The sequence below is a fragment of the Mastigoproctus giganteus genome, chromosome 11 (assembly GCF_048544385.1).
Source record: "Mastigoproctus giganteus isolate SK-2022 chromosome 11, ASM4854438v1, whole genome shotgun sequence".
NCBI lineage: Eukaryota > Metazoa > Arthropoda > Arachnida > Uropygi > Thelyphonidae > Mastigoproctus > Mastigoproctus giganteus.
Window position 1 is genome coordinate 171,938,933 of NC_143585.1, and position 24,198 is coordinate 171,963,130.

The 24,198-nt window shown below is 35.8% G+C and overlaps 1 protein-coding gene across 1 annotated transcript in view; it reads right to left on the bottom strand.

Moving 5' to 3' along the window:
- The window catches only part of Grip163 (gamma-tubulin complex component 6), a 916,232-nt gene that overhangs the window by 257,959 nt on the left and 634,075 nt on the right, over positions 1 to 24,198 (bottom strand). Inside the window, exon 23 of the mRNA XM_090384619.1 lies at positions 19,012 to 19,153. Within this exon, the coding sequence (XP_090240745.1) occupies positions 19,012 to 19,153 (142 nt within the window). The remainder of the gene's footprint in view (positions 1 to 19,011; positions 19,154 to 24,198) is intronic.

Consider the following 24,198-nt stretch of genomic DNA (forward strand, 5'->3'; position numbering starts at 1 on the left):
CAATGCTGATGGGATTCTTCTTCTTGCTCAGATTAAGAACCTGAGGGGGCATAGATTCAAATTGAGAAAAGACTGTTGTAAAATAGATATGCTCAAATTTTCCTTTAGCCAGCAGGTGGTTGATAGGTGGAACAGAGTTCCATCTTTTGTTGTGCAAGTTGATAGCCTAAATAAATTTAAGGCTGAGCTGGACAGGCATTTGGAACAAATAGAAGTGAGAAATGGGAGTTTTTTTTGGCTGATGCTGCATAGGCTTGCTTTCTTGCATTATATGCCTCTGCTAATGCTAATGCAACTATATTAACCTTATTTCTGCATTCTTAATTTCATTTATGATGGCAAATATACATATAAACTACTGTGAGAGTGCCCATGGGTTGACAAAATTCTAATGTAGTTTCTAATTTATTTTTGCGTTACTATGAAGAATTATATCCTAACAGTAACTCAAACCATAAGTTCTTTGCTTTTTGTTACATGGACAACATTCTTGTTTTGAATCTTCAATTTGGGCTCATATCTGGTGAATTTGGTCTCACATCTGGATACCTGGAATGATTGATATCCAGCTCAGGATCTTGGCACACCCAGGGTTCTGAGCTGGATATCATCACTCTCTCTCTCTCTCTTAGTGTAACTTGGGATTTTTTTTTTTTTTTTTTTTTTTTTTTGGATGGTGTAGCAGAAGCCTCAGGCATCCTTGCATATGGCTAATAATAATAAAAAAAAATATATATACCCAAGAAAACTTACTTTGAACAAAGAAAATACTGGTAATCAATATGCTAATTTTTTAAATAGTCCTCCTCTTAATCACAGTTTAGAATTATTTGACAAAAGAAGTAAATTCAATTTTAATATTATTTACTTAACCAAATGGAATTCTAATATTTCCATTTAAGTTCATAAAATATTATTTGTACACAGATAATAGTTTATGCACTATTTACTTACTAATGCCTTAAACAGCCTTTGTATTAAATTGATTAATAACAACGTTCCTATCAACTTTATTAATAATAACATGAAAAATATTTATCGTCATTTTTCAAGCATAAATTTGGATTTACTGTGTTTCATTTTGCCTTAAACAGCCTTTGTATTAAATTGATTAATAACAACGTTCCTATCAACTCTATTAATAATAACATGAAAAATATTTATCGTCATTTTTCAAGCATAAATTTGGATTTACTATGTTTCATTTTGGTTAGTTCTAACTTGATATTTATATAGATGTACAGATGTAAATTTCAATGGTGGTAGTTCCACTACTTTGAAAGTAATCGCATTTATATGACTTCTACTTGAACAATAATAATACTTCTTTACTTCCTAAGTTTATTTTCATTTTTATTTTGTATAATTTAATAATTGTTTACAATTGAAATAGTATTTATGTATTCTTCTTTTCATCTATGGCATGTTGCTCTTTTTCTTATCTCCAGATTGTTTTTTGCCCTAACAGCCTTTCGAATTCACCTTTTGAAACCTTTTTTTTTTTTTTTCTTGTTGTTGTATTCCGGTCTTAACAGACTCATTTTTATTCAAATGCTTAACTCATTTCCATATTATATTAAAAATAGCTATAGATGGCACTGGTTCTTCCCTTTTTTACATAGCTCCTATTCATTCTGCATTATACGTTATACACCGTTTGCTTCTCTGAGAAACTCCATAGTTGTCATAGCTCTTTGCTACTGTTTATATCTCATTTATTTCCGTTGAGCCCATGACCACCGAATACGGAGGATGCGGAAAGGTCAGGGAATGACCACCGCATGTCCCCAGAGCAATATGGTCTTAGTTGTTAATGCTCCTAAAAACCAAACAACTACAAAAACATTTATGTCCACCCTGATGACAAATGAATTAATTTAGTGAATTCCAGGTATTTATTTTATTTGTTTTCTTGTTTTCATTACTTCCACTTTACTGAATTAATGCACGTTTGTTTATTTTCTTTTTATATTTCTATTTTCAGCCGTATAGTTTTTGATATTCCAAAACATATCACAGGTTTATGGTATTAATTTCTCCTTCTACTGATGCTCTCTTAGTCAATGCCCTCTATAAGAGGTTGGGTATTTACACACCACACACCTAGCGTGGCTAGTATCCTTTAAATTCTTTTCTTTGCTTTTTATTTTTTTACTTTCTAATCTTCATTCTTTCAGCTGTTGAGGTATTAGTGAAATATGAGGGTTATTTGGACATTTTTACTTTACTTCTTCTCTGCTATTTTTGCCTCTTTTTTACTACTGTTTCCCCCCACCCTGTTTTATTTCCCGTTTCTATACGACTGTCCGTTACACTTAATATATATTACTTCTCTCTTAGATAGTATGAACCAGAGCTCTAATGCTCAATACATTCTACATTAAAGAGGCTTCCGGAGCCAGAAATTCAATAATTCCTTTTTAATGTCACTGACTCAAAACTGCATATATAACTTTATTTACAATAAAACATATTATAAAAATAAAAATCTTCAAAACTGCATTATACTGTAATCAAGACAAAACCGAACTAAATTAAAATAAAATGTATATATTATGATAATATAAAATTACTGATTAAAATTTTTTAAAAATTAAATTTAAAGTTAAAGGTTGAAATCACTTAAAACCACCATGCAACAGCTTTCGGCAGCAACAGCTGCCGAAAGCTGTTGTATAGTGGTTTTAAGCTGAGATGGTTACGGGTTATCCATAATATATATATAGTATGAATCAGAGCTGTAATACTCAATACGTTCTACGTTGATAATAATATTTGTAAAATAATAAGAGGAGTTTACCTCAACATAGTGCGTAGAACACTTCTGTATGATACCCTCCAGAAATTAAAAAGGAAAAAACGAAAAAATCGACAACTTACCGGTACATTAGAGTAAAATATAAATAATTAAATAATTAAAAACCCAATTTAACACAATTCAAATCAATTTAAAACAATTAACACAATTAAAAGAATCTAACGAAAACATTCAAAACGATTTTCCTTCCTGAAGCTGACAACGCTTTTCGACCGTATGTCGTGATCACAGGAATGAAAATTACCGAATCGGGTTAAACCTGAAACTTAAATAGTGATTATTTGTCTTCTTGCATGCGCGTAAAGGTCCACGCATCGGAGATCAAATATGGCCGCCGAACATTAACAGAATTCTCGTGTAATTTAATTTCGATGGTTTCTGCAATTAATAGTCAAGTATAATTACGTTGAACATTAAGTATTTTGGCCTCGTTAAATAAAAAAGTGTTTTTCGTTAATGGCACAAAAGCTAATTCTGACGCTGCTGAACGAGAAGCACGAACTGAGGCTTCATGTTGATTTACACGAATATTAAGAGAAAATCAAAATCGCTTCGAACCTTGGTAAGACGAGTCGCAATCACCGCAAGAAATGTTGTATACCAGATCATTAATTTGTGTTGCAAACGCGGAAAGAACTGAGCGATTGTTCAGTATAGTGTGTAACTTCCGTATTGGCCTGGCTACAATTTTAAATTCGGTATCTTTAAAGAATCTATTAAGCTGTTTGTGCCACTGTCCAACATATGGGACAGAAATAAAGTATTTTTTGATATTACTATTGTTGGTTGGTGTAGTATTTTGTATCCTATTCTTAGCCTGTACCCTAATTCGGTTTATTGTGGCAATGGAATAACCCCTGTTTAAGAACCTGCTAGTTAATATTTGTATTTCTGAGTCCAAAGCAGATTCAGTCATTGAATATTTATAAGCATTTAGAAATTGATTAAAGATAATTGATCTTTTGTAGGTGAACCGGTGATAGCTATTATAATGTAGAAGCATACCGGTGTTTGTAGGTTTTCGATAGATGCTAAATTGTATTTTATTCGAATGCTGGGTAAGGGTGAAATTTAGAAAGTTTAATGACTTTGTATCCGTATCCTCCCTTTCCAATGTAAATTTGAGTCTAGAATGAATATTATTAAACATTTGTTTAATAATATTCATTCAAGAGTAATAACTAGAACATCGTCTAAATACCTCCCATAGTATGTGATATGGGGTCGAAAAGGTCTCGAACGTATATGCTCAATCATTGAGAGATAGTTCTCTGACATTAAGCCACTCAGGCTCAAACCCATTGGTAATCCAAAAATTTGTTTGTACACCTTGTCTCGAAAGGTGATGTAGTTGGCCTCAACTAACAGTTTAATTAAGTGAAAAATTTCCTTAATAGGTAGCTTCATATAATTAATCGGTGTCGAGTTTTTATTTAACATATCCAAAATGATATCTAATGTGTATTCAACGTTTACATTCGTATATAACGAGGTAACATCTGGTGAGAATAAATTGCAATTGTCACCGAGTCTGGAGAGGATCATACGAAAGTGTTCTATGCATCACATTGAGGTAAACTTCTCTTATTCTTTTACAAATTTTACTTCTCTCTGCATTTCACAATCTAAATTAATACTATTCTTTTTTTGACAAAATTATGAATTCAAAACTTTGAATTCATTCTTATTTGTTCACTTTCATTTTTTGTCATATACTTTTCGATATTTCAAAGCATATCGCTGGCTTATGGCAGTGTTTCTCAAAGGGTGTGCCGCAAAATTTTCCAAGTGTGCCGCGAAATCTTAAAAAAAAACTAGAGTCGTTTTTATTTTAACATCATTGTCCGAATATTTTATTTTGGTTGTGAGAATTGTTTGCATAACACAAATATAATATAAGTATAAATAAAAAAATTGTTAATATTATTTTTCGTTCTATTTATTTAATTTAGAAATTTCTTCTTCTATGACTACGTAGGTGTGCCGCGAAAATTTTCTTCTTTGGAAAATGTGCCACGAGAGTAAAAAGATTGAGAAACACTGGCTTATGGTATTAGTTTCTCCTTCTACTAGTGCTCTCTAACCAAGGCCCTCTTCTAAGAGGTTAGATATTTACACACCTAGCTTGCCTAGTATCCTTTAAACTCTTTTATTTGCTTTTTATCTTTTTACTTTCTATTTTTCGTTCTTCTGTCCATTGAGCTATTAGTGAAATATGAAGGCAATTTGGACATTTTTGCTTTCCTTCTCTGCTATTTTCACCTCTTTTGTTTTTACTACTGTTTTCCTTCCTTACCCTGTTTTATTTCCTATTTCTATACCATTGCCTGATACACTTAATGTATTTTTGACTCCCAAATTTACACCCTCACCAAATTTTTTCAAATTTTACCGCTACACCAAAATTTAAAATTTATCTCTCTACATTTGACATTCAAAATTACCACTATTCCTTTTTTTTTGACATACAAAACTATGCTCTTTTAGCACATATATATATATTTTTATTATGATGTTGATTTAGGGTATATACATGAATCCAGATATTTATTGTCATTTTTTTTTATACATTAATTTAATTTCCTTAACTTAATTGTATACATTATATTGGGGGTACCTTGCTTATGTTTCTGGAGGATCTATCATTTTCTCCCTCCTTTTTTAATAATATATTATTTTTCCCCATAACCATAACTTTTAATCTTTCCTCCATAAGTTTGTATAGAAACACAGTGATTTGATACATGGTCAGGTGTAGTCCCCTGATTATGTACCAAACATCTTTGGTTAGCATCACACTTTCTCTTTCCCTTAGTTATTTTATTATCTTCCCACCCTCAATTTGATACTCACTATTTTTTTTTTTTTTTTCTTATTAATCATATATTTTACTTTTCCTTTCAGCTTCTCTACTTCTAATTCGCTCTTTGATGCAGCCTTTAATTTCAGATAATTTAATAAATCTTTTAGGTTATTAAAATTCTTTTCCTTTTTATAGCTTATTCTTTTCTTTTTCTTACTTTCCTTCTTCTATTAGCCTTGGCACCTTGTGTTCTATACTGTTTCATCTTTATGCATTTTTCTATTATTCATTCTGAATTGAATCTTTTTTATTTATTATATAAATGAATCAAAGGATACAAATGAATTATATATTCATTTGTATCCTGTGATGCTGTCTTGCACACACTCAGGTAGAATTTCCGTATTATCTTTATATTTCACTTTATATCTATATATATATATATATATATAAAATATTGAGGATAATAAAAGAAAATAATAGAAAAGGTAAATCAATCAAATAATACCATTCAGGGATTTAGGAAAACGCTAAGGATTTAAAAAAAAAAAAAAAATTATTATCGCTTTTTAACCCAATCCAGATGACTTCAACTGGGGCCAACCACCCAGACTGAAAGCAAAAAACGACAAGAAGTTCTCTGTTTCTGTAATGATCAATATATGCTAAGTATTTTGAATCTAAACCAAATATAAACCAAATATCGTAATTAAAAATGTTAGGAAATTTTAGAATCAAAAGTAAGAAAATATAAGTAAATTATAAATGTAAGCAAAGATTAATCATCGTTGACCCATTGACATTGGATACACTTTGCTTTCTTGGTGTCTTATGGCGTAAAAAACTTGTACCCACCGGCTTGCAAATTACAGTGTATCATTTTTTTTTTTTTTTTTTTAAATAGTTAAATTCATTTAAGTTTACTTAAGTTCACGCTGAGGTAACATGCAAATTCAGCTCAGGGTCCTACAACAGGAACGGGTTTGCAATCCCAGGCATACCCGAGCCACAACTTAAATCTTGTATTGTCTTTAAGCTGTCCTACACTCTTTCTTTTTATTTCTCCAAAATTATTAGGGCAATCCGAGGACGTAGGAGAAACAATTTCTTATCTATACCACTATTTTTTGCCTATATGAAGTTCAGGTTGTATTATTCCTACTCCTTTCGTTTTTCTTCTTACTATATGCATGTTTCTCTTTGCATTAACTTAAATTTGATTGCTTAATTAATTAATTATTTATTTTTACCATATCCATCACATAGGGGACACCACATATTATTCTGATCTTTAAGACTATTATCGTTACTATATTATGTCCTGGATACGGTAGCTTTGTAGTACGTATTATATATTTAATCTTATTGTAATCATTAAATTATGTTCTCTGTAAGGGTCAACGATGATTAATATATGCTTACATTTATAATTTACTTATATTTTCTTACTTTTGATTCTAAAATTTCCTAACATTTTTAATTATACAGTAAACCCCCGCTATTCGCGGGGGTTACGTTCCTGAGAAATGTCGCGAATACCGAAAACTGAGTTATGGCTCCCATAGTAATAAAGGGGTTCCGTTCCAAAGTATGAAATATATAAGAAAAACTAGTCTATGTGTGTATTATATGTACCTTCATAATATGACTGTACATAGACAGTAAACAGTGAAATGCAAGCATATGGCATCAAAATGAAAATAAGAAACAATTTAATATTAAATGTAATATTTATTAGAAATTTCAAACAAATCTTTCAAACCAGTGCCTTTGCTAGCTAAAAAACTTATCCCGCCAGTGCTATCACCAGTTTCGCTAAAGTGTTGATAAAGGAGTTTTGCCTATTCACGAATGATGAGTGAACTTAAGGGAATTTTATTTTGAGTTCGGTCTTCTATCCACAGATTTAAAGCCTTTAACATTTTTTTCTAATTTAACATCACGAGTTACAGAGCAAATTTTTGAAGCAATTAGCGCGTTTTCATGGACACTACGGCGGATTTTTTCTTCCGATTTTTTGATTGATCGTACCATTGACTCATTGATTTTATAATGTTTTGCCACTGAAGAGACACTTTCACCATTAGAAATTCTAATAACTCAATTTAATTCGCTAATGTCATCACCTTCTTTGATATTTTCACATTTCCCTTGTTATTCGTAGCCATATTTTTGTACGGGTAAAAAAGAACTTGTCCACAATAAAGCCATTTTCTTCCATTAACACACTCGAAAAAGTCTGTTTTACACTGCAAAACGGTAGATTTATCACTTTTGTAAGCATATCAATTTATAAATTGATAAATTCATTCAATTTATAAGCATATAAATTAAAAGCAAACGACCAAACCTTCCATGACAAGTGCATAACACATACTGGACAAGGATTAGCGAGAAACAACCACACTCGCGATTTTGTCATCGCTCTCCCCCCACACACTGAACGCTATTTTGACGGGGAAAGATAATTTTAGCCACGCCCATGTTTTTTTATGGCGGAAAATATTCACGGCGCTTTAAAATTCACATTTTTTTAGGTTTCATTTTATATTAAATCAGCGATCGCGATACCGCGAATAGCGGGGGTTTACTGTATTTGGTTTAGATTCAAAATACTTAGCATATATTTATCATTACAGAAACAGAGAACTTTTGTCGTTTTTTGCCTTCAGTCTGGGTGGTTGGCCCCAGTTGAAGTCATCTCGATTGTGGGTAAAAAGCGATAATAATTTTTTTTTTTAAATCCTTAGTGTTTTCCTAAATCCCTGAATGGTATTATTTGATTGATTTACCTTTTCTATTATTTTCTATTATTTATCCTCAATATTTTATACACATTATGATTGTAATGCATGATTGCTCTGCAACTGCATTGACCCATAAATATTAGTTACAGTCGTTATAATTATTAACTTTCTTTTTTATTACTTATATATATATATATATATATATAGAGAGAGAGAGAGAGAGAGAGAGAGATGAGGATTAATCATTTAATTCGTGGACTGGTTCAAGATGTTATCTTAATTGTCATCATCTGAATCTTCTGCAGATTTCTCTTTCTCAAAATAATTTCTCTCGCAAAAAAATCTCTTTCGCAAAACGAAGAAAGGCTTAAGTTTTGCAAATTACAGTGTCTGGAGACTAGGCACCGGCGAGGTGATCTGATAGAGGTGTATAAAGCCATGAATGGTTTTATACACCTCTATCACCCATCAGCATAGCATGCTCAAATCACCTGAGAGGGCATAAATTCAAATTGAGGAAAGACAGATGTAGGATAGATGTACGGAAATTTACCTTTAGCCAGCGGGTAGTTGGTTGGTGGAACAGACTTCCATCCCTTGTTGTGGAAGTTGATAGCCTAATGCTAATGCTAATGCCTAAATAAATTTAAGGCTCAGCTGGACAGGTATTTCGAATAAACGGAGGGGTGAAGTGGAAGGGTTGTTTTTTTTTTTTTTTTTGGCTGATGCTGCATAAGCTTGCTTTCTTGCATCATATGCCTCTACTAATGCTAATAATCTCCATTGAACTTTACACACTTTTGCCATTGTCATACCCACACATTAAATGCTTCCTGAAAGCCATTTTTTTGAAAAATTCCAAAGTGCTTCTGTTGGACGTGAAATACTTGCCTTTCAGAGCTTTCTTCAGAAAGTAGAAACAGGAAAAAAATCACATGGGGTTAAGTCTGGTAAATAATAGGGGATGTAGTAGATGGAAAAACCACCTCACAAAGTTCTTGACGTTTCTCACGAATGGTGTGGCAAAGTTTGACTTTGACAACCAGAGAATATGCTTCCCTATCCATAGTTGTTCTATGAGGCATGAAATGTGTAAGAAGAATGCCTTTTATGTCAAAAAAACACAAGAACCATTTGTTTGTCAGCTGGATAAATGTCAGGAATCTCTGCCCACTGGATCATAGAGAAAAATCAAAGTTTCATCACAGGTCATTATTCAATTAAGTTTTGACCCTGTGTTTCAAAACGATCAAGCATTTCTTTGCACAAGTCTACTCTTTGCTGTTTTTGTTCTGTAGTCAAGTTGTATAGAATACAGTGGGCACAGATTCCTAACATTTTCAGGTGATCTTTCATAATATTGGAGCACTTCCTATGAAATAGACATTCTAACAGCTAATTCACAAAGTGTAATTTGCCTGTCTTCATCCAAGATTTCATGGGCTTCTGCAATTTGCTCAGGAGGTGATGAGGAGGAAGGCTGACTAATTCTTCAGTCATCAACAGACTAACAGTCTTCACTGAATCGCTTGTGATATTTAAATACGGCTGTCTTACCAGACACTCCATTCCATATGCTTCATTCATCTCTTTAACTGTTTCTGATGCATTTAAGCCCTGTCTGACACAATAACAAATCATATTGCTGTTCAACCTGTACGTCCAACATGATACTTGCTTCAAAACTATTGTCAGTGACGTGGCGAAAAAAAATTCTTCGTGCAACTAGCTCAACAAGTAATGGAATGTGCAAACAGTCTGCTCAGTAGTGATTGGGAGAGCATCTCTAGTGGCAGTTATGGCAAGTTTATGTGGAAAACATAAAAAATCATGCACTAGTCTGCAAATTAGCACTGACATTAGCATCAGTAGAGGCATATGATTCAAGAAAGCGAGCTTATGCAGCAACTGCCAAAAAAAAACCACTTCCACTTCACCCCTCTGTTCGTTCAAAATACCTGTCCAGCTGAGCCATAAACTTATTTAGGCTATCAACTTCCACGACAAGGGATGGAGGTCTGTTCCACCAACCAACCACCCGCTGGCTAAAGACAAATTTCCACACGTCTATCCTGCATCTGCCTTTCCTCAATTTGAATTTATCTCTCACAGGAAGAATCCCATCAGCATTGAGCATGCTCAAACCATTCAAGGCTTTATACACCTCTATCAGATCACCTCGCTGGTGCCTAGTCTCCAGACACTGTAATTTGCAAAACTTAAGCCTTTCTTCGTAAGAGCAGCTCTTTGTTCCATTCACTAATCTTGCTGCTCTTCACTGTAGTCATTCCAGCAGTTCTACATCATTCTTGAAATCAGGCCTCCAGACCTGTATACAGTATTCTAGGTGTGGCCTGACCATTGCCTTATACAAGGGAATAATCACCTCCTTATCCCTGCTAGAAAAATTCCTATATATCATTAACAATACATGAGCTACTCTTGCAGCCTGTCTGCACTGCTCAGAGAACTGCATATCTGACTGCACAACCACCCCCAGATCCCTTTCATTCTCTACCACTGTCAATGTAGTACCACAGAGTTGATACGTTGCTCTGGGGTTGCTGTTTCCCATATGTAGTACTTAACATTTGTCAATGTTAAACTTCATTTGCCACATCTCAGCCCATCTGCTCAACCTTTCCAGATCCTGTTGCAGCAGCATAGTGTCAGTAGTGTCCTTGACAACCCTGCCAACCTTTGTATTGTCTGCAAACTTCGACATTAAGCTTGATATACCATCATCAATATCATTTATAAATACAGAAAACAATAATGGACCCAACACTGAACCTTGAGGGACTCCACTAATAACATTAGTCCACGATCAGCAGTGTCCATTGATTACCACTCACTGGCATCTCCCCCTCAACCACCACTTTATCCATAGCAGCAATTTGCCTCCAATGCCACACTGCTGCAATTTGTGCAGCAGTCTTCATGTGCGACAGTATCAAAAGCCTTTCTAAGATCCAAGCATATAATATCAAAGTTATTCCCTGCATCCAGTTCTTTTGTGACTGCATCATAGTATCCAATCAAACTGGTCAGGCAAGACTTACCCTTAACAAAACCATGCTGTGTTCGAGCTATAACTGAAGTCTTGTCTAGATGATCCTGCAGTGCTTCTTTAACAGGTGACTCCATTAATTTACCTGGAACAGAAGTTAAACTCACAGGTCTATAATTACTTGTGTCAGCCTTTGTCCTCCTTTGTGAATTGGGGTCAACATTTGCTCATCTTCAGTCTGTGGGTACCTCAACTGTGTCCAAGGAAGCTCTCATAATTATGGCTAAGGGTTTGCTTACTTCCTTTGCTGCCATTTTTAATATAACTGAATAGAACCCATCCACCCCAGGTGCCTTTCTTGTGTTTACATTCAACAATTTCTCCTCCACTTTACTCTCAGTTATTACAAGATTCTCTAGCTTACTGCCAGAGTTGAATACACCTCTGGCATTCCCCTCGCTGAATAACTCCTCATGTGTGAATGTCGATGCAAAATATTCATTTAGTTTGTTAGCTAGCTGAGCAGGATCATCAACAGTTGACCCATCGACATCAAGTGGACCAACCTCATTCATCCCCTTCCTTCAAGAGTTTACATAAGTAAAGAACTCTTTGCTGTTTTTCTTCGCATCCCTTGCCAAAGATTTTTGCAATCTGCCTTCGCCTGCCTAATCTCCTTTGTAACTTGGTTACAGATCAACTTGTATCTATCATGGGCTTCTGTGTCACGTGCTAATTTGTATGTATCCCATGCATTTTTCTTCTCTGCCATATGTTTCATTAGTTCATCTGACATGCATTTAGGCCTAAACCTTGAACAATATTTCTTAGTTGGTATGTAAAGCCTAGTAGCTTCAAAGATAAGTTCTTTGAATGCTTCCCATTTTGAATTTGCTGTTGGTAACATCATCAGTTGGTCCCATTGAATAGAATTTATATACTATCTCAGTCCATCGTAGTCGCCTTTACGAAAGCAATAACCCTTCCCTTTATCCCTAATGGTAGTTACCTCTTTGAGTAAATCCCACTTGAGCACACAGTGATCACTGCCACCTAGTGGTTCCTTTATCTGCAGATTCTTAATGCATGAAGAATCACTACTGATAATCAGATCAAGAGTATTACTCCCTCTAGTTGCCTTCCAAACATGCTGATGTAGAAAATAAACATCCAATAAATCCACAAAAGCCTTGCTAGTGTGTGTGACCAGCCCCAAATTCCAGTCATTACCTGTGAAATTAAAACCCTCCATTATAAGACTCTCTGATGTACGGGCCCACTCTATTTCCCTGTACAGTTTCCTATTATACTCATCAGAGTCGTTAGGCCTATAGCACACTCCAACTCTCAATTTTGATCTGCCATTGCTTATGTCACACCAAACTGACTCAACATTGCACTGTCCAGCGATGTCAACCAGCTTCACTTCCTTGGATTTTATGTGTTTCTTAACAAATAACATAACCCCTCCTCCCTTCCTATCCTTTCTGTAGACATTGTACTCCCCAAATTCCAGTTCTGGATTCCTTATATCTGTGTGACACCACGTCTCTGATATCCCAACAATATCTGGCTTTGATATTTTGAGCAATACCTCAAATTCATCAAATTTATTTACCAAACTCCTAGCAATGTTGTACACGCAGGTATACATGCACCTGTTCCTATTGTTAGCTACCCTAACACAACCCATGTGTTTACTTGTACCGCAATGACTCCCAGCAGTCTCTGAAATATCCTGCATCTTGTTTTTCAGGCTTCTGCTCATTCCAACAGAAGCAGTGCAAGAATCCCTTTCACCTCTGCCAGTGGCTACTGTTAACCTATTAGTCTTTGCATCCCCCAATTTCGGTTATCAACTTCCGCAAGAAGGGATGTAAGTCTGTTCCACCAACCAACTACCCGCTGGCTTAAGGCAAATTTCCGCACATCTATCCTACATCTGTCTTTCCTCAATCTGAATTTATACCCTCTCAGGTGATTATTCTGAGCAAGAGGAAGAATCACATCGGCACTGAGCATGCTCAAACCATTCAAGGCTTTATACACCTCTATCAGATCACCTCGCTGGTGCCTAGTCTCCAGACACTGTAATTTGCAAAACTTAAGCCTTTCTTCGTAAGAGCAACCCTTTGTTCCATTCACTAATCTTGTTGCCCTTCTCTGTACTCGTTCCAGCAGCTCTACATCCTTCTTGAAATGAGGCCTCCAGACCTGTACAGTACTCAAGGTGTGGCCTGACCATTGCCTTATACAAGGGAATAATCACCTCCTTATCCCTGCTAGAAAAATTCCTGTATATCAATGCCAAGACACCATGAGCTACTCTTGCAGCCCGTCTGCACTGCTCAGAGAACTTCATATCTGCCTGCACAATTACCCCCAGGTCCTTTTCATTCTCTACGACTGTTAGTGTAGTACTACAGAGTTGATACGGGGTTCCCCTTTCCCATATTTAGAACTTTACATTTCTCAATGTTAAACTTCATTTGCCACCTCTCAGCCCATCTGCTCAACCTTTCTAGATCCTGTTGCAGCAGCATAGCGTCAGTAGTGTCCTTAACAACCCTGACAACCTTTGTATCATCTGCAAACTTGGACATTAAGCTTGATAAACATTCATCAATATCATTTATAAATACAGAAAACAATAATGGACCCAACAAGGAACCCTGAGAACTCCACTAACAACATTAGTCCATGATGAGCAGTGTCCATTGATTACCACTCTCTGTCTTCTCCCACACAACCATCCCTTTATCCACAGCAGCAATTTGCCTACAATGCCACACTGCACCAATTTGTGTAGCAGTCTTCTATGTGCAACAGTATCAAAAGCCTTCCTAAGATCCAAATATATAATATCAAAGTTATTCCCTGCATCCAGTTCTTTTGTGACTGATTCAAAGTATGCAATCAAATTGGTCAGGGAAGACTTTTCCTTAACAAAACCATGCTGTGTCCGAGCTATAACTGAAGTCTTGTCTAGATGATCCTGCGGTGCTTCTTTAACCAGTGCCTCCATTAATTTTCCTGGAACAGAAGTTAAACTCACAGGTCTATAATTACTTGTGTCAGTCTTTGTCCTCCTTTGTGAATTGGGGTCACATTTGCACATCTCCAATCTATGGGTACCTCCCCTGTGTCCAAGGAAGCTCTCATAATTATGGCTAAGGGTTTGCTTACTTCCTTTGCTACCTCCTTTAATAAAAATGGATAGATCCCATCCACCCAAGGTGCCTTTCTTGTGTTTACCTTCAACAATTTCTCCTCCACTTTCCTCTCAGTTATTACAAGATTATCTAGCTTATTGCCAGAGTTGAATACCCCTCTGGCATTCCCCTCACTGAATAACTCCTCATGTGTGAATGTCGATGCAAAATATTCATTTACTTTGCTAGCTACCTGAGCAGGATCATCAACAGTTGAACCATCGATATCAAGTGGACCAATCTGATTCATCCCCTTCCTTCTAGAGTTTACATAAGTAAAGAACTCTTTCTGCTTTTCTTTGCATCCTTTGCCAAAGATTTCTCATAATCTGCCTTTGCCTGCCTAATCTCCTTTGTGACTTGGTTACAGACCAGCTTATATCTATCATAGGCTTCCTTGTCACCCATTAATTTATATGTATCCCATGCATTTTTCTTCCCGGCCATATGTCTCATTAGTTCATCTGACATCCATTTAGGCCTAAACCTTGAACAATATTTCTTAGTTGGTATGTAAAGCCTAGTAGTTTCCAAGATAAGTTCTTTGAATGCTTCCCATTTTGAATTTGCTGTTGGTAACATCATCAGTTGGTCCCACTGTATTGAATTTAAATAATGTCTCAGTCCATGGTAGTCACCTTTACGAAAGCAATAACCAATAACCCTTCCCTTTACCCCTAATGGTAGTTACCTCTTTGAGTAAATCGCACTTCAACACACTGTGATCACTGCCACCTAGTGGTTCCTTTATCTGTAGATTCTTAATGCATGAAGAATCACTACTGATAATCAAATCAAGAGTATTACTCCCTCTAGTTGCCTCCCGAACATGCTGATGTAGAAAACAATCATCCAATAAATCCACAAAAGCCTTGCTACTGTGTGAGTGGCCAGCCCCCAAATTCCAGTCAATATCTGCAAAATTAAAACCCCCCATTATAAGACTCTGATTTAGTGGCCCACTCTATTTCCCCATACAGTTTCTTATTATACTCATCAGAGTCATTAGGCTTATAGCACACTCCTACTCTCAATTTTGATCTCCCAATGCTTATGTCACACCAAACTGACTCGACACTGCACTGTCCAGCAATGTCGATTGGCTTCACTTCCTTGGTTTTTATGTGTTTCTTAACTAATAGCATAACCCCTCCTCCTTCCTATCTTCTTTATCCTTCCTTACACATTGTACTCCCCAAATTCCAGTTCTGCATTCCTTATATCTGTGTGACACCACGTCTCTGATATCCCAACAATATCTGCCTTTGATGTTTTGAGCAATACCTGAAATTCATCAAATTTATTTACCAAACTCCTAGCATTGGTGTAAACGCAAGTATACATGCACCTGTTCCTATTCTTAGGTACCCTAACACACACACAACCCATGTGTTTACTTGTACCGCAATGACTCCCAGCAGTCTCTGAAATATCCCGCATCTTGTTTTCCAGTCTGCTGCTCATTCCAATAGAAGCAGTCAAGAATCACTTTCACCTCTGCCAGTGGCTACTGTTAATCTATTAGTCCTTGTATCCCCTGAAGCTAGCAGTTTTTCGACCCTCCTAATACTGCCTCAATAGCATCAGCAAATATTTTTGCACCTTTTCTATTTAAGTGTATCCCATCCCTGTAGAAGCAGTCTCTCCTGTTAACAAGTACAGACCAGGCTGAAAAAAATTCTACCCTTTGAGCCTTGCACAATCTTTCGAAGGCCGAATTGATCGACAAGGCTCTTGTCATATACTCCCTCCTATCGTGTCTGGGCAGAATTGCAGACACTTTCAAATTCAAACCTGATTCACGGCTTAGTTTCAACAGTGACTGTTCTTTATTGTTAAGTAATTCTTCCGGTCTCCTACTCTTAATATCATTAGTATCAACGTGTACAACTATATCACCTTTTGTGCCCTTAAAAGATTATATCTGCTCTACAATGTCATCAACCTTTGCCCCTGGCAGACATAAAAAAAGGACAGGTAGTCCTGTTCCACCTGTCCTTTTTACAAAGCATGTTCCCCATTTACCTGACAATAGAATCACCAACAACTACTAGTTCCTGTGGAACCAGCGCATTCTGCCTTGGGGGGAGGGTTTCCGCTGTGTTGTGTGATTACCAAGTGCAAGCTCTGGCGTTGATGTGGGCAGCTGATAGCTTGATGGGCTCCTCAATTTAGATCCTTTGAGGGCATCTACCCTGTACTTCAAGCTCTGATATAGGCCCATAATAACGCTGAGTTGTTGGCTGATGTCATTACACTCCTTGTATCGCGCACATACAACGACACCCTGCATGGCAATATCATCCCATACCTGGTTGCTCCTCAAACATCATGTAAGCAGTGCATTTTAAATGTCTGTGATGCAGAGGGCAACTGCTCCCCCTCAGTTCTTCCCTGAGCTACAGCACTCCCATTAGCTTGAACCTTTTGAACCTTGAATTAAATTATCACCCGTGTGTGTGTGTGTGTGTGTGTGTGTGTGTGTGTGTGTGTGTGTGTGTGTGTGTGTGTGTGTGTGTGTGTGTGTGTGTGTGTGTGTGGAGAGAGAGCGAGCACAGCAAAATACATGAGGTTCAACACAGTGGTTATGAAATTAACATATTATAGGTATAAATGATAAAGCAAGTTTCTAAAAACAAAGTTCATGATCAAAACATATTGAACACCACATGCACAGAACTTTATAAATATGAAAAAAATTTATGTAAAAAATATTATGCCACATTTACATTTATACTGTTCACAATCTAAAACAAAATCAACACCTGTGATAGAAATTTATGATCTACAGCAGACTGTCAATTTACCGGGATCGCATTAAACAGGACATTTCGACTGCAAATTAAAAAAAAAAAAAACACCCAGAAATCATAAAATTCAAGTAATAACTATAATAGGTATAAACAGATGTTTTGCAAGTCGTAATTAAGCAACAAGAAGCGGCATTATAAGTCGTCATTGGGAGATTATTTTGCAACCCCTGTTATCTTCACACCCACAACTCAAAAAAAAAAAGAAAAAAAAAGAGACTAAATGTTTAGTTTGTTTTATTGCATCGCATCAATTGTTGTGTTCCATCGCACTGCTAAAGGCCAAATTTTGTTTTGCAATTTATGTCAAGGATGTCGGAATTTTTTTTTCTACAGTAACTTTTTTTTTTTTTTTTTTTTAGAAATTACAAAAATGATCGGCAAATGCAAGAGTTGCGCTACATAAGTTGCTGAACATTTTTCGATACAGTAAGTCCCTGACTTATGTAGCTCCGGACTTATGTTATGTTATTTATATATATTTTTATATGACTGAAGATTTCACCATAATAATGTAAAAACCCACAGAATTCCAGCTATCAGTAATATCGCAAATGCAATAAGATCGAGTTTACTACCCGCTTATAATGAATTGCACTAACAGAAAAGCGTAGTAACCCGGAAACTGGAAATTGTTTTTATTGTTTTATGGAAGTGACCTCTAGAAATGTGCTTTAGTAAAATGTAAGCTTGTGTGGGGGTGTAATAGTGAGGTTTCGCCTTAACTCTGTAAAGTTCTTTTCAGAAAATTTAATTTTGACTGTTATCATGGTGCCGACTAGGAGAATAAGTGACAGCGCTACTACTAAATCTACCAAGAAAAGAATAGCGATCAATTTGGATTAGAAAATTAAAATAATAAGGATGTATGAAAATGGCCAAACACTGACAAATATCGCATGGAATTCAGATTTGTCAGTAGTAACGGTGAATCCAATAATAAAGTAGAAAGACAATATGAGAAGTGGTGAAGCGATCGGCACCAATGAAATTAACTATAATAACCAAGGCTATGAAATACAAATCAGTTTTTACTGTACAATAACATGCATTTTTTTTTTCTTCCTTTTATGTTTTCTTTTCTTATGTGTCACTCTGGCTGCTTCACCACTGTCCCCAGGCAAAGTTTTTAATTGAACTAATTAAAAATATATCTGTTTTTCTTCATTCTTCTGAGGATATTTTGTGGTTGTTGTAATTTTGGCATATTAGGGATATAGTAGGAATATTTTATTAGTCATTTCCGAATTAGTTACGTAAAACTCGACTTACATAAGAAGTCCTGGAACGTGTCTCTTACATATGTAGGGGACTTGCTGTATTTTTGGATTAACCGGGAAATCAATTATCCGGGAACTTTTTTTACCATCTATCCAGAAAAATTGAGAGGCTACTTTACTTGTTTGATACAATTTAATGCCATGATTTTATTATATAATTTACATCTACCTCATGGAATAAATCAGACATACACATTTTAATACATTTGCAAAAATAATTTGTGAATTTTCATTTTATAATGAACATTATTATTAAAAGACACTTGGCTATTAGTAACAGTTGTGTGATAAAATTTTTGCTGTTATGCCATAATATTAATAGAAATATTACCTTTTCAAAAAGTAAGTGGCTAAGTGTTTGTCCAAATTCACCATCTTGAAAAAGGAAGAAATTCCGCAGCATTGTAAAATGATCATTAATATTCAAATCTGATAGAAAGTAATCTACCACACATCTATTGACCAGAGAGGTTCTTGAAGAGTAACAGGAAAAAAATAAATTATTTAAAATCAAGAAGAAAACAATAAACATATTGCTATAATAACGTATAACAAATATTATAATTAGAGAATTAAAAATTATTAATTTAAAATAACACACTATATCCCAATTTATCCATTGTGTAGCTGCCAACTTTGGACTTTAAGAAAGCTAGAGCTAGGTGATGAGGCATTTGTAAGCAGGAGGTAAATACGAGATTTTTTTGGAAAAAGCAGTAAGTTTTTTATTTTATACTGTCACTATAAATTAAATTTCACTGGAAAAATATATATTTTATACTGAAACATAGCAACAGGATTATTTAATCAATACAAAGTCCTTTTAAGCATTAGCTAATCTAACATTTTTCTGCCTCCTGATTTTTGTTTGGGTATTCTATTAAACACTAATATATGTAAAATAATAAGAGAAGTTTACCTCAATATATTACGTAGAACACTTCGGTATGATACGGTCCAGAAATTAAACCGAAAAAAATCGAAAAACTTACATTAGCTCTGGTTCATACTATTAAACATTAAATAATTTTGACTGGTTCAAGAAAGATGCTGTTGCACACTTGTTGGTGATGCCATACTATGGAAGAGTAAAGGCTCAAAACTCATCAAGCCCTAACCTCATTCCACAACAATGCACAATTGCAACAGCATAGCCACCTGACTTCTCTAGCACAGTCCCTCAAATTATAGCGGAGTCTCTCCTGCTTGCCATGATAAGAGTATCCTCAGTAATGGTCCTTGCCAAATTCCAGTCCACCTTCCAATGGGAAGTCGTATCATTCACTCTCCAACGCACCAAGTACATCTCCAGTCAGGACTGAAGTCTGATGAATACCTGTTATTAGGGCATACTTCCAAAATATCAGGTCCATTAAGAACAAACTAGATGATGCAGAAGAGACTTTCTTTCTCAGGAAACTGATGTCTGCCTTGCAGAAATATGGTTTCAACCAAATCAAGATACACTTTTCTGCTCAACCATTGCTGGTTAACACATGCTGTCTGCCACCAGGAAGAACTCTAGAGGAAGTGGAGTAGCCATACTGCATAACACTTCTGCTCAACCGTTACTGGTTACCACAGTATGGCTGCTCCATCCCCTCTGGATTTCTCAGGGGTTATTGTGTGAGTGTTTGGTGACCCGGTATATATAATACATTTTTTGCATTGGATGGTTTCAACATGTTCCCAAGCTAGCTCAACTGCGTGCAGCTCTGCAGTGAAAACAGTGAAACCACGATATCTGAGCAGATCTCCCACATTTGTGGGAGATCTGCTCAGATATCATGGTTTCTGGGACGACAGCTGCAGATCCCAAAGACATTTCTGACTCTGAGCCATCTGTCTAGACTGGCAAGAAATCAGAATGTTCAGAGCAGTATGCTGAAAAGAGCTGCAAGTAGACAGAGGATGCAGTACTGTCCTTTCCCCAGTTGTTAAGAGAAAAGTTGCAGTTTGGAACATGAGCGTGCCAGGGTGGAGAAGGTTGCCAATTAATGTGGCAACATTGTTTAATGTGATGTCCAAATGAGTGGCATTTGGATATGAATACTGAATGGATGATTGGTATTGTTGTATAGATTTTCCCCAAAGTGGCTCAAAAACAGGTGTCCACGTGGGGTTGGGTTGTCTGGCATGGTCAGTTTCAAAGCATACTGTAGAGATAATTGTTTTCTATGAAGCAATAAAGATGGCTCATTCGCTTTGACATAGAAGCTCTGGACAGGAGATGTTTGAAATGTTCCAGTGGCAATACGAATTGCCTGAAGGTGGACGGGATCCAGCCATTGGAGTATGCTGAGTCTAGCAGATGCGCATACCTGAGACATGTAATCTAACTTAGATTGCATGAGTGCACAATAGAGGTGCAACAAGGTCAGCATTGAAAGAATTTGATGAGATTGCACATAGATTATCAATAAGTTCAACATGTAATCGTTAATTGCATTAATTTCTTTAGTGAGTTGTTAATTAACAGAGTAAGTTATGACTGACAGTTTGTGAAACTCAAATATTTTAAAAAGTAGAACTTTTAGTAAATGCTCATAAAACACCATTTTCATTCAGTGAATGCTGTTGGCAAATAATATTTAAAAATATACATATATGAAAAGGAAAAACTAGGGATGTCAGTGATACTTATGAATGAAAACATAATAGTATTATTAACATGAAACTTTTTTTTTTTTTTTGTTTTTAACAGTCATTTTCATCATCGTCACTAGAACAACTAATAAATGTTTCTTCTGAACTATATTTTTCCTTATGTCAAACTACTGTTGAGGTAGGTTTCATCAAAGTAAACAACAGGTCCCTTTTCATTTCTTCTTTATTTATTTACTAGATATAAAAATTTACTAGAAATTTCATCTGTTTCATTTAAACTTTACACTGTACAGAATTTAAAAAACCTCTGAGACCACTGTAGTCACCTTTATAAAAACAAAAACCCTTATCTTTACCCCTGATGGTAGTTAAATCGTTAAGTAAATCTCACATCAGTACACTGTGATCACTGCCACCTAGTGGTTCCTTTATCTGTAAATTCTTAACGCATGAATAATCACTCCCACAATTGGGACTTGACGAGCACTTCAAATTCATCAAATTTATTTACTATGCTCTTAGCATTATTGTACGTGAAGTATACATGCACCTGTTCTTACTCTTAGTTACCCTAACACAGCCCATGCATTTACCTGTTCTATGATGACTCACAGCAGGGGCCTTGAAGTATTTGAGATCAAATACAACATGAATGGCATATTTCCAGTCTGCTTTGGGAAATTCACATTTTGTTTGGCTTTCAATTTCTAAAGTGGTTGTTGTTGTTTGGATTTGACAGACCACTGGGTAGTGATCACTGTTGTAGAGGTCATCAGTCACAGTCATTTAATCTCTATAGAAAGATACAGCAGTTCAACGAACACAGTTTACGGAGTTGTTGCCATTTTGACAAAGGTTGTTCCTGTAGGAAAGTGAACATTTGTATGGAGACCAGAGTTAAGTACAGTAAGGTTGTGCTTATCGTTTCTTGCTTTGAGTAGTGTTCCTAGCTTTGTCCATTTGGTGTGATTCCCAAAGTGAGTGGTGTGCATTTAAGTCATCTAGTAAATGGAATGGAGTCAGTATCTGCATAACGAGGGTATCTCTGTTTCAGTGTATGTATGATTTGGTGTGAGGCATAGTGACAGGAGTGAATGAGATGATGTGAGCAATATGCATTCTAACTATCTCTAGGTGAGTACGTGGAAGTGTGTTTGGCTGGAATTCTTGATTCTGCCAAAATGGCAACAACTCTGTAAACTGTGTTTGTTGAACCGGTCTCTTTCTGGGTCCATTATTTAATTTTGGAGGTTGACAGTATATCTGTTTGTTTTTTGTTAGCTCTTTTTATATCGCTCACTTTTGTACCATTTTTTTTTTTTTTTTTTGGAAAAGAAAGGGCATCCTGTATCCATGTCATCTTTGGCTTATAAAGTGCTGCCCGAAAAAACTGCATCATCACAATTTTTAGGTTGTTTGTCCTTATACTGGCAGCTAATGTTTTAGAAATTAGCTGAAAGAACATACATAAGTAATAGCAATTCACATACTATTAATTACAGAAAAATTTACTTTTATGCCTTATGGGTAAATATAAAACGAAATAAGTACTTTTCGCTAAACTAGCAGCATATTACTTATGATTCATATAATAACAAAAATTCTACGAAAGCAGTGATTCTTTTCAATATTTTGCTCATACTAGGCTGACATGCAGCTATATTACCAAAAAATACAACAAAATTCTCCTATTTCATTGGCCCACCCCTTGCTTTGATGATTGCTGCCCATTGTCATGGCATCAACTGGATAAGGTTATGAATGCTTCCTGGGAAATCCCAAGGCACCAAACATGGATTAATGTCTGTTGCAGCTCTTTAGGCACACCTTGCTTTGATGACTGTTGCCCATTGTCATGGCATCAACTGGATAAGGTTATGAATGTATTCCTGGGAAATCCCAAGGCACCAAACATGGATTAATGTCTGTTGTAGCTCTCTAAGCATTTCTGGTTTCTTTTACATGACTGAAACACCCATTTTGTTCCAACAAATTTTCAATTGTTTTGAGGTCTAGACTGTTCCCAGGCCCCATTATTGTGTGAATTTGATTTATCTTTCAGCTATTCTGCATCCACAGACAGTAAAGACAGTGATACAAATTACATTTATTTAATCAAGAGCGTCATGTTTCAGAAATGTAAAACCTTTTCTAATTTTGTAAAGTATTACTTACGGTTTTGGCTCTATGACATGGAGCAGAGTTATCCTGATGAATGCAATTGGCAACACTCCCATAATGATCTCTAATTATTGGAAGTACTTTTGTGTCAAGAATGTCCTCGTGCACCACAGCATTCATTATACCCTTCACAAATTCAAGTCTACCAATTCTTCTATGTGAAATACAGCCCCATACCACTTGAAATGCAGGATGTTTCACTGTTGGGACGATACAATCAGGATGAAATTCTTCTCCTCTTCTTCGTCTAACAGTCTGCTGGCCATCTGAACCGTGTATGTTAAATTTTGATTCGTCAGAGCAAATAACGCAGTTCTTTGATCCTCAGTGGACAAACTAGCATGATCTTTTTCCCAATTTAGATGCTTTACATACTTTAGAGGCTTTCTTGTTTACTCAAAAGTGCCTTTTTTTTCTTTCTTGGAAAGTGTGCTACTAATCCCGAAGGGAAAAGGTACCTACATGTTGTAGCGGTACTTGCCTTTACTCCTCCTTCCATGCTGTTTTGAGATCTGTTGATGAGAATCTTCTGTTTCAGACACACAGATGGACCAAAAATCTGTCCTGGTCTGTAAGACGATATTCATGGATGCACACTTCCTTTCTTTCTGTTTGGACTGCCAGTTTCAGATAATTTTTGTATTAAAAGTGCCACTATTCACTGATTACAGTGATTAATCCTTTTTAGCTAATTCATATGTAAAATGTCCCTCTGCAATTCAATGCAGCA